Below are 11,685 nucleotides of genomic sequence, written 5' to 3' on the forward strand. Positions count from 1 at the left end.
CCAGTTCCTCTACCTTTTATTTCGAGGGGTGAGAAACAGCACATTATGCGGTGTAAAACTTTGACAGACTCCTGCCCTGGCTCATCTTGTTCTGATCCATTCACATAAATCTACGAAAGTGACTTTGATGCCCAAAACTCAGATACACAGATCGACTGCGGGGCATGTGAAGCTCAATGTGGCTGATGAAGATAAATGCAAAAGTCGTTTAGTCGCTGAAAATGAGTCCCACAGCTCCTGGGCAAATCTGGCCATGGTGGCAGACATATATAGCGGGCTTGATTTGGCGCCACATCTTTTGAAGCCAAGTCTATCTCCAAACAGCCCGCTAACACTCCCCTTTGGATTAGACCATGGGCCGATGTGCAAATACCAATTACAGGGCTCATATTAACTGCCAAAGAAGCAGTGAGGGGCCGACAGACAGACAGACAGATGGGCAGGTGGGCACTCAAACGGGGCGGAGAATTGTGAAAGAGATATGCACACTCTTTTGTTTTCAAAGCAATAAGTGTGTGCACATATTGCACAGGGGAAAAAGAATAAAAGGGGCCAAAACTACAGTGAAAAGAAGAAGCAGAGGAAGAAAAGCGAATTGTAAGGGTGAAGGAGGAGAGGTGAGCAGAGAGAAGCATGTGTAGGCTCCCATTATTGTCGTGGGAGTTTTCAGCTAATTCTATTTGTTGGAATATGATCAAACAGACATTAAAAATACATGCAAATTTGTCGGAGGATGCAGAGAGCATATATTTATTCTTAGGTCTGTACTGATGGTAATAAAACTTCAAGGAGGAAGGGAGGAATGTATAGGAAAGAGGAATGAAGCTAAATTACATCTGTTCTGAACAGGAAGTAAAAGGAGGAGTAAGAACAAACAGAGACTAAAAAAACAGTGAATTTTAGGTTTCTGAGCTGATGTCAAATTGGTGCGACGTTTCACAGTTAATCCAATGTTACAGTTACGTCTGAATATGGTCAGAAATGTTATTAACAGTCAGAAAATCACTTTCCCCTACGTCCAAAAGTTAAATCATGCCTTTATGAATATTAAAAAGACCATTCCAGCTTCTATATTACAGTACTCCCTCTCCTTCACATTACATCGGCCTATATTAATCACTATTCTCAAACATTAAGGTTTTCATTTCAAATCTCAGCCTGGGGGAAGACACTCTACAGGGTCCATTACTGTTCACTATGTACAGGGTTGGGAGGATTCAGACACCCACCTCCATATGATGAAGGTCTTGACGGACAGACTGAAGCTCCAACCCTGAACAGAATTGGACTTAGTTTCATCTAAAGTTGTCTGGGAAAAAGCTGTCACAGATTATCGTGGAGGAGGAAGAGTCGAACAATTAAAAATCTGCAAAATTTGGTAAAACAATTTTGACGATATGCATGTAATTTGCTAAATCTGGGGCGTGCTGCTACAAAGCACAGAAACAGGACCACTGCTTTGTGCACATTTAGACAGGAGTGAGACTATGTGCTGACAGTGTGAAGCTTCATAATCTTTCTCATCACCTCGCATTGTGCTGAATCACACCACAGCATCGCAGCATAGGAGTGAATCACATCGCATTAGTTAGTGCTTCATATGCAGCCGTCAGTTCATGATGATGCGTGTCCATCAGCCTCAGTGATGCACGTCCCTACAGTCCACACAACATTCACTAACACACACACACACACACACACACGCACACACACACGCACATAAAGCCTTTTCTGTGTCGACACAGATAATCACTGTGAGACACATGTTGTACTTTGATGAAGCAAAAATCGGCCACACAGACATTGGCTGTGTTTAACAAGAACAATAGTGAATTGACACTTTTAGACATTCACCCAGTTCACTGCTGAGACCAGTTCCTCCCTTGCACCTCTTTTCTCCGCTCTGTCCTTCTCTATCGTAAATCAAAAGGCCAGTGGTTTGTACTGAAGGGAGATAGGCACCACTCTGAAACACAGAGTCATTCAAAGACACCCTTGTTAATCAGTGCAAGGACACACACACACACACACACACACACACACACACACACACACACACACACACACACAGAAACATGCACACACACACACACGCACACACATTGCAATCAAACTGTAACTCTATTTCAGTTTTCTGCACAGCCTTAACATTTTTCAATACTATCTGAGACCTGCTGTGTCTCCCACTCACACCCAGCATTCTGCCTGGCGCCCCTAGCAACGCCGGCAGCTCGGAAACTTCTCAGCTCGAGTTCCAGCATCACCACGGCGATTGCGGCGGGGACTGATTCATTTCAGCAGTCTGCCGGCTCGCAAGACAGGCTGCAAATCTGCCCGTATGCCATTCTGGTGCTGCTTTCCTGTGGAGGAAACAGGAGGATGCTCTGCAATCCCCATGGTAACCTACCCGCGTCCTCATTGGAGACAGTAGTCCCTCCATGGCTGATTGGATTGGTTCTGGTGGGCTCGGGTCCCCACAGCTGTGTCAGTGTATTATCCCAGTCTGCAAATAGATCCTGTTAGGAACGCTGTCTCATCCTCAGAGCGAACATCTCCTCTACAACGCAGCTCCCTACCCACCCAGAGAGCCGGGCGAACTGACAGGCACACAGAGAGAGTCTGTGTGTGTGTGTGTGTGTGTGTGTGTGTGTGTGTGTGTCTGTGTGTGACTGTCACACACACACACACAGTGGGGAGCAGGAGGAGCGAGGGCAGAGCCAAACTTCCAGTGCTTCTCCTTCTTCCACCGACCTGTCAGTTGGTGTGTGATCTTCCTCTACAAAGCACTGTGATTTGAATGTGCAATGTCCATGGACGGCCTCTCTCTCTCCCCCTCCCTCCCTCTCCTTGGCTTCTCTTTCTCCCGCTCTCCCTCTCTTTGCATGTCCCCTTCTCTCTCCCTCTCCCTCGGTGCCTCCAGCTACGTTTGTTCCCCTCAATGTGGCAAATGATTGCAGGTCTTTTTTTTCTCGTGGTACAGTTCTCCTCCTCTCTCTCTTTCCCTGCTCACACTCTCCTCTCTCTCTCCTGTTCTCTCTCCCTCCATCCCTTCATCTTCTCTTCCTCTCAGCCCATAATGCTTCGTTTTCCACTCCTCCAGCTCACTGTCAACTCCTAGTTCCCGCCCAAGCTCCTAACCAGGGCGGGGGTCAGGCAGAAATGTACATTTATAGTGTGGGTGTGTGAGAGAGAGAGAGAGAGAGAGAGAGAGAGACAGAGAGGAGAGGGCACTCACGGGTCCACTATTGTCCCTCCAGACAATAGTGGCTCTTAATCGCCTAGCAACCTGATCACCCTCCATTCTCTTTATAGACAAGACATGAGTCACCCTCTCAAACACACACACACACACACACACACACACACACACACACACACACACACACACACACACACACACACACACACACACACACACACACACACACACACACACACACACACACACAAACACAAACACAAACCTTGATCCTCCTTCCCGCACATACCCACATATGCTCACACGGCTAAAGCTGCACCATAACCTACTGTTTACATTCACAACATGTGACAGGTTATCGTGGCTGCTCTATGTAGGCTGCTCTAACAGTGTTTGGATGTCTAAAGGTTTCTGGTTTGTTTCAGTGCAACAGAGCTGCCATTAAACACAAACTGGACATGGAAGAGGCGATGCTATACCACCAGATCTGCATCTCCCTGTGTGTGTGTTTGTGTTAAGTGTGTGTTAATGTCCTCCCTAAGTGGACAAAACACAAGGACAAATCATCACCTCTGCTCTGAGCTGCATCTTGCCGTTGCCATGGCAACAATGCCCGTTGGGTTCGGAGCACAGGGAGGCGGTGAGACCATTAAGGAAGGATATAAATAAATAAAAATAGGTACATTCCTGTGCCTGTTGCCTCTCTCAGTCGCAGCGGGGGGGGGGGTGTTAAGACATGAGTGGTTCATGTCTGATGACTGTAACTGGCCTCACTGCCTGGACACCAAGACTCTGAGTGAAGTGCTCTCTCTCTCTCTCTCTCTCTCTCTCTCTCTCTCTCTCTCTCTCTCTCTCTCAAGTTGTTACGTTTAGCAAGCCTTCTCTGTGTTGATAACACAAAAAAAATGTAATTAACCAAATTAATGGGCATTAACGATGATGATCCCCCATTTGTTTAATGTACAGTATAACCTACTATGCAATGTAATGAAGACCTTTACACTCATGTTCATTATACACCAGTTAGTAACAGGAATAGTCATTAAATACAAATTCACAAATAACTAGAATAGCACTCACAAGACTGTATGCCTAAATCAAGTTGCACCAAATTTCACAGACACATAACAGTCCCCAAGTTTCATGCAAATCCAATCTGGATTTTTGGAATCTTGGTTACAAACAAACAAACCAACGACCACATGGACAGGGGTGAAAACACGGCCTCCTTGACAGAGGTAACTAAATCTACATGTCTAACAGCATGGATTTATTGGAAAAAAAGCTTTCCATAAGCTTCCCATAGTAAAACAGGTGATTGAGCCATCACCGTGCAGTAAAGCAGCAATATCTTAAATGAATCCACTCATCAATTAATTAAACCATAGTGTTGTGGGAAAACATCCGTAAAGAGGACATAAAGGGTCTGAGGATGATTTAGTGGTAAAATGTGTGTGTGTGTGTGATCAGTGGCTTCCTGACTGAAAGCTGAAAACCATACGACGGCTGTTACACCATCACATTAACATTGCACCAATGAAAAAGTTGCTGGCCTGGGCAACTCAGACGTCTCTGCTAAGGTATTGTCAAGCTGCAACCACTGATGTTGTATCACGCATGACAACTTCATGTCTTCATTTTTAACAGCCACTGAACGGCACGATCCCAGACAAGAGCTATAAACTGAAACACTGCTCAGGGGCCGAGGAGGTGAAATCTGATGCAGTATTTCATTATCACTGAGCTCATTAACATCTAATTAATGCAACCTCCATGAACAGGGTTTATAGGCATGTGTTTCATTTATAAAGCATATTTAAACAGGGCATTTCCCATGGGAGAACGCTCCACGATCCACTTCACATCAGCCTCTTCACACAGAACACAGCCGTCAGACCATGTGATTTGTAGCACAGATCGCACACACACACACACACACACACACACACACACTTATTGACGAAGCAAAAATTGGAGTGCTGCAGAGGTCTCTATAGGGAGACAGTGGGAAGAGTTTAAATCTCGTTATTCAGCTGACCTCTGACCTCAGTGCTGTGATTGACCCAATGAAATCATGAAATGAAAGTGATTTCAAATAAGCCCAGAGCACCTTTACCCCTCACAATTCCCAGAGTGACTTTTCTCATTTCTCTCTAAACAATTTCTTCCATTTTGCATTTGGTTTCCGCTGTTTTCCTAATTTTGGCTGGAATATATATTGCTCCTTTAGCTTGGCCTACAGACGACGGACTATTTTGTCTAAGGGTGAGTCAATGTGTCGAAATGTGTCTGCCAAGCCACAAGTTACATACGGCGTCATATATCATCATCGCGCCACGCTGCCGACAGTGAACGTTAACCTGTCAGCAAATCGCACACGTAAAGCACACACACACAAACACACAAACACACCCACACCCGTTGTCCCTGCCCCCAACCCTTCCTGCACATAGCCATACATAAAGGAATGGAATGGGTGGATGTGATGTAGGGGGGGTGATAACCATTACAATCACGGGACAATACTGCACAGCGCACTGCAATATACTGCACATTGCCCTTAAACCCATCCCCACCCGCTCTGTCTCCCCATCCCCCTTTCTCCCATTACCCCCACCTCCTCCTCACCCCCGTCCCCGTTGCCTCAGCTGGACCCCCAAATGAATCCCTTGAGTTTTTACATCACGCAGTGAATGTGAATTGACACACGTTGGTCAGAGTGTGCTTCTGATTTATTGCTCTTACTCCTTGTGGATCTTATTTACTTTCTTTTTCTTTTTTGGGTTTTCTGCAGAATTCAATTATTGCTGCTGTTCTTTCTCGCTCGTGTAGCCAGATGAAAATGTTGCCGTATAAACTGCATTTGCACCGAGCCACATCACGGACAAATGTGAAAATGGTGTGTTATTTTCTCTGGCTGTTTTTGTCTTTCGACTGAGAACTGCAATTACGCTGCAAAAAAAGCAGACGTCCAATGTGCTGAGGTAATTAGCCGCTGCTAAACAGAATGTAACTCCGTGGGGAAACAAAGGAATGAATTGCAATGATTACCAATTAAACTACATCACAGCAAGAGAAGGTGCATAAGAGGTTCTCTTCTTTCTTTTCGAGCTGCTCCAGCTCCCTGCTTGGACAAGTCATTGTGTCTTTTAATCTGCTGTCCCATCTGCCATCATGGCTGCTCCAATGCTCTCCTGCTTATTTAGGGATGGCACCGCTTTTCAGATAGTTTATTAAGTTTGTTTTTGATATTCAATCATGGAATTTCACTCAGAGATTATGCACGTGTGTGTGAGAGTGGTTTCAAAAGGGATTGCTTCAAAACCCTGTCCAGGAACCCAGGTGACTAAATGGAACAAGAGTATGTTGGCAGCCCGAGACAAAATAACAGAAAGAGACAAAAAAAGAGGAAAGAAAAGAGAGAAGTTATATTCATCATTTTTCACTGTGTGTGTCGAGGAGACTGACTGGGAATAGAGGGACCCATAAGTCAGTGGGCGACCCTGTCACAGCCTTACAGCTAAATCAATGCCACGAGAGAGGGAACTGCTGCTGACTCTCACACAGCAGACCGGGACTTGTTCTATGCACAGGCCAATAGCATCGACTCAGGAGGGAGCTGCAGAGACAAGATGAGTGCCTGTTAACAGTCACTGTCAATACTGTGGGTGGTCAGATGGAAAAGCAGATAGACTGGAACCATGCTGCTGCAGGTTTTACATGTTTGGGCCCATATATCATCCATGTTTCATTAGCCTGGAAGAGGACACATTATTCATGACTTGTTTTGTTTTGCAATGAAAAGTTTTGTTTTAGTCAATATGAACCAAGAGTTTCATATTCATTTCATCATCCAGATGAAACCATTTAAACAGGCAAATGAGCAGTTGGCTAAAATATTATCGACAGATTTATGTGGTATGTTTCTGTGGGATTTACAGCAAGCCAAGAAGAGTGTTAATTATAAATCAATTAACCACATTATCAACATTAATTATTTAAAATCACCATTCCTGGTGGAGACTTGAGGTAAGCTGCGGTAAAGTAGATGGGTTAATCCAGGAATTACTCGAGCAGTGATATCTTAACAACGCACACACACACACTGTACCTCTGGAAACCGACAGAGGCCCGTGCTTGCTCCAAGAGCTTTCAACTGGATTTTAGCGCAATTGCTTACTGCTGTTTGGTGTCGAACTCGTGGCCGGGGCTCAGATTTACTATGATATATTGGAGTGTGAAACTACTACAGCCAGTGGTCCTGGCCTTGTTTAAGAGAGCTGAGCTGGTTGTTGCCAGAGGGAATTTGTCCGACATCCAATCTAAAGTTCATTAAACAGCAATCCTGGGAAACATGCTGCATGTGCACAATGACAAGCTCTTGCACACACACACACACACACACACACAAACCAAGAAAATGTCCTCCACCAGTATGCACAGAGATATACATTTGCTTTGTGTGGCTGCCCTCATTGGCCTGCAGTCCTGGAGGTAGTTAAAGGGGGGAGAGGGGAAGCCCCACTTCTCTCACACCTCACCACAGCTCAGAGGGAGGAACATCTTATCTCACCACTGCAGAGAGACAGCATTAGAGAGGGAGAAAGATGGATGGGAGAGGGTAATGTGTGCCGGGGTTCTGTAGTGAGGACATAAGGGACAGAAAGCGAGAGAGAGAGAGAGAGAATATTTAATCAGTCTCATTTCCATCACTTTCATGCGACAAAGACACAGCCTTTGTGGTTGCACTGATTAGAAGGTTGTTTTAGCCACATTCAACAAAACCAGTTCTCCCACAAGAACACATCCAAAAGCAGCTCGGGAGCTTCTTTTAGATTCAGAGCTAACACGAGGACTCTCTCTCCACCTCCTACATGCAGTGCAGGTGTGCATTGATGTACTAATATTAGCTCTATCAACTATTTTACCGTTATTTAAATGCACATTTGCGTGAAAAGGAAATGTGGATTGGTTTTATTCATCATGAGCCATGGCAGGAGCGTGCACGATGCTATGAAGTCACTCCTGAGTGGTCTCCTAGCAACTGTTGTCAGGGGCAACCAGCATTCTCTGTAGACAGCACACCAAGCCTCGCAAAGAGAGGGAGAGGGAGACAGAAAAAGAGACACATAGAGAGTGACAGCGTGGTTGAGAGCTGACCGCGGCCAAATTACCGTTTTCGGTGTCTTTGCGGCATTAGAGGGCAACGCAATCTTTGCACCCCTATTTTCGAATTCATCCCTCACCACCATGTGTCAGTGCTCATGTAATGGTTCATGAAAAGCCAGTTTCTAGTCACGCAGCTCTAGCCCGGCATGTTCGGCATGCTGATTTTTGTTTTCAGGCACAAACACTCACATCGGTAATCTGACCTATTTCCATATCTCTGATTCAGACTGTGTTCTCACACACATGCCCAAAGCAGACGCTCACTACTGCATGGACCTGTCCTGCTCCACGTACATCACCCACCCACATACACACACTGCCATCTACTGCTAATCCTCAAACAGAACATGCAGCTATTTACTCAGCTCAATGATAAATGAAGTGTGAAGAGTATGAGAAGATGACATTGAAAATACAATATAGTGGGAAAAACAAATAATTAGAATTGTGTTTGCCAAAAGTTGATCTTTGCTTGATCTCCAGTGATCGTGAATAATGTCAAACACATGCAGGCCAGATAGAATAATAGGATGTATAATGAAAACACCCATCTCCATATTGATAAGATGAGGATTCCCATCACTTACTGGAATATTAATACTCACACTTTTTATTCACCAGGTCCATCTCTTTGTTGTCTTCTATCGTTGATCTGACTATAATTGAATTCTTGTCCACAGCACAAACACACATCCATTAACAGGCCATGAAAGATACTAATAGGATTTCTGGAAGTGAAATTACTTATCTGTTTCAGAATAAAGAAGGTGATGAAATTCAAAGGAAAAAATATATGACGGTTAACTGCTTATCACTGTGAGTTAAACAGCAGCGTATGGGGAGGAATGTGAATTAACGGCAACACCACATATGTGATATCTACAGGAATATTTGTAACCTGTGTAGATTAACAGTAATTCAACATTCAAATACACGTGCTGTGTGAATTAACCTGTTAACATCACAGTTCGGCGTGAGATATATTGTTTCCGTGGCTTTTGTTGAATTTGTTGTGGATTTGTGCTTTTCAGTCCAAACCTGGATTATGTAGATTGTGTGTAATCAAATGCTAGAAGTGAAGAGAAATACGAGATGGAAACCGTATGTGTATACTTACCTGTATGTTGTAATGTTTCTATAGCAGGAAAAAAAAATCCAGACTACAACATTGTAGGTTATAATTTTGACAGCAAAGTCCAAATTGTGATAGAAAGAGATGAATAATAATAATACATTATATTTTATATAGCACTTTTAAAGGTTAAACACTGCCAAGTTAAAAAAAGAGATGAACTTATAATCAGAAACCCATCCACCCATGTAGTAATACAATTTTGGTATCTATCAAACAGCATTGAGCCAATTCACAGATAAGTGGATTTACAAGTAGAATATTGTTTTGAATAAAATAGAACAAAAGTCTGGTTAACATGATAAAAATAAGATGGAAAATAAGTAAATGCTTTTGCGGGGCACAATACAATTATAAAAGACAATCTCTTATGAGGTGAGCAGTAAAAATGATACAAAAGCTCCTATAAACACAGAGATGATAAGAAGATGAAACCACCATACGGGAAATAAGGAACTGGGAAACAAAGATCAATGTAAGTTTGTCTTCCCCTGTTAATTAGTGATGTGACCTGATATCCCATAAGGACTAACAACAAACGTAAGTGGGAGTAAAGTTTCACCAGGAGCCCAGAGGCTGACGATTCAGGTATTTGAGGCAGATAGTTGGCAGGTTTCAGGCCTGGTCCGGCCTGATAAAGAAGTGATGATAGACGAAGGATAAAATGCTCCCTCCTCCCTCATCAGCTGCTCCTGCGATGACTTTATGTGTCAACATGACCCCTGGAGGCTCATGTAAAGCTGCTCAGTGGTCAGCACTCGAAGGTTGTGGGCCGAATATATTCTCCATGCGAGAAATACCTATAAAGAGCTCACCATATTCAAAGCAATAGAAAAGTATAGGGAGCGAAACAACGCATGCATGATTGATTGATTGATTTATCATCCACAGATTAAATGCTATTAAAGATAATCTTCGCTTGAATTGTGATATAAGAGGCAATCATAACAAAGTGACGTGTGTGCTCAGTTGTGATGTGGTTACGAGGCATTACAGGCCTGGTGTGTGTCTGTTGGGTAATATATTATGCATTACAGAGGGGATTAGTGTGGCTGAGGTCTTGTAATGCTGGAAATCAGCAGCTCTGATATCAGTCACATCAGCCATATCAGCGCAGCTACATTAACGGACAGAAAACACAAACTGCTTTTACCCTGCCTGTTTACAAATGTCAACAGACTCATGGGGCGATGACATTTACAGCAACATGTTGAGAAGATGCGCCCACTGTTGACCTTGCTGCTCCATGAACTGCAGGGGTTTCACATCTTCACTGTGCTCGGCCACAGACCGCTTGAATAAATGCCAAATACACACACTGCACTCCCTGCAGCCTCCAGGAAAACAATACGCCTCGCAAAACTCTCAGAGCATCATTAAAAGCCCATTTTCAGATTTTTCTCATCCCCTGTGGAGCGGACGAGACTGTGTCTGGGTCTGATTTAAAAGTCTTCATCCCCCTCTAGAGGCAGATCAGTGAAACTACAACAGACCTCTTCTTGTTTCTCTTTGCTGTGTCCTTCTCTTTCATCATCTTCCTTCCCTCGCAGCTCTGCGGTGAATCATCTGTAAAATGTGCATCACGGTAACATCCCCCCTTACTTGTCTAAATCCTGTCAAAGCTCTGCTATCATGTTCTAAAGTGGAGCCACTTCCAAACTCACACACATATTATTTCTTTTTTTACCCCGTTGCAGGTACATTTACTTTAACTTTAACAAACTGATCTTTTATTGGATTCAGATTTTTTCTACACCCAAACACTAAGTTTTTATGTTGTGCCGGAAGTTTCATCAGTCTTAAAAACTTACTCCTGAAGCTGTATTTCCACAGTATATTTTTATAGCTATAAATAAATAATAATCGTTTAATTAAAAGGTAGTTTGAAGGCATGCTTCAAATATCAATAAGGCATAGGGCGGACACTTTCCCCCTTTAAACTGCACATTTTTAAAGGGAAATAAATCTTAATTGCTCTGAGTATATTTACGATATCTTGGGGGAAATCATATAATTATTAATTCATTAGCTTTGTGCTGAGCATTGAAGGGGGAAGAAACGACTCCTTTTCAAAATGCTTTGCAGTAACTTAGTTGTTGCTACGACAACCAAGGCCACACTTTTGTCAGTGGAAGTCTGAAACCTTGGGGAGGAGATGAGGAAAGGTCCATGTTTTAGACTTATC

The 11,685-nt window shown here is 43.6% G+C and overlaps 1 protein-coding gene across 1 annotated transcript in view; it reads right to left on the bottom strand.

Moving 5' to 3' along the window:
• frmd4a (FERM domain containing 4A) overlaps positions 1-3,133 on the bottom strand; it is an 89,719-nt gene extending 86,586 nt beyond the window's left edge. The window contains exon 1 of the mRNA XM_035156257.2: positions 2,408-3,133. Coding sequence (XP_035012148.1) covers positions 2,408-2,440 — 33 coding nt within the window. The 5' untranslated portion in view covers positions 2,441-3,133. The remainder of the gene's footprint in view (positions 1-2,407) is intronic.
• Positions 3,134-11,685: the final 8,552 nt, after the last annotated feature.

Source organism: Hippoglossus stenolepis, chromosome 5 (genome assembly GCF_022539355.2).
Source record: "Hippoglossus stenolepis isolate QCI-W04-F060 chromosome 5, HSTE1.2, whole genome shotgun sequence".
NCBI lineage: Eukaryota > Metazoa > Chordata > Actinopteri > Pleuronectiformes > Pleuronectidae > Hippoglossus > Hippoglossus stenolepis.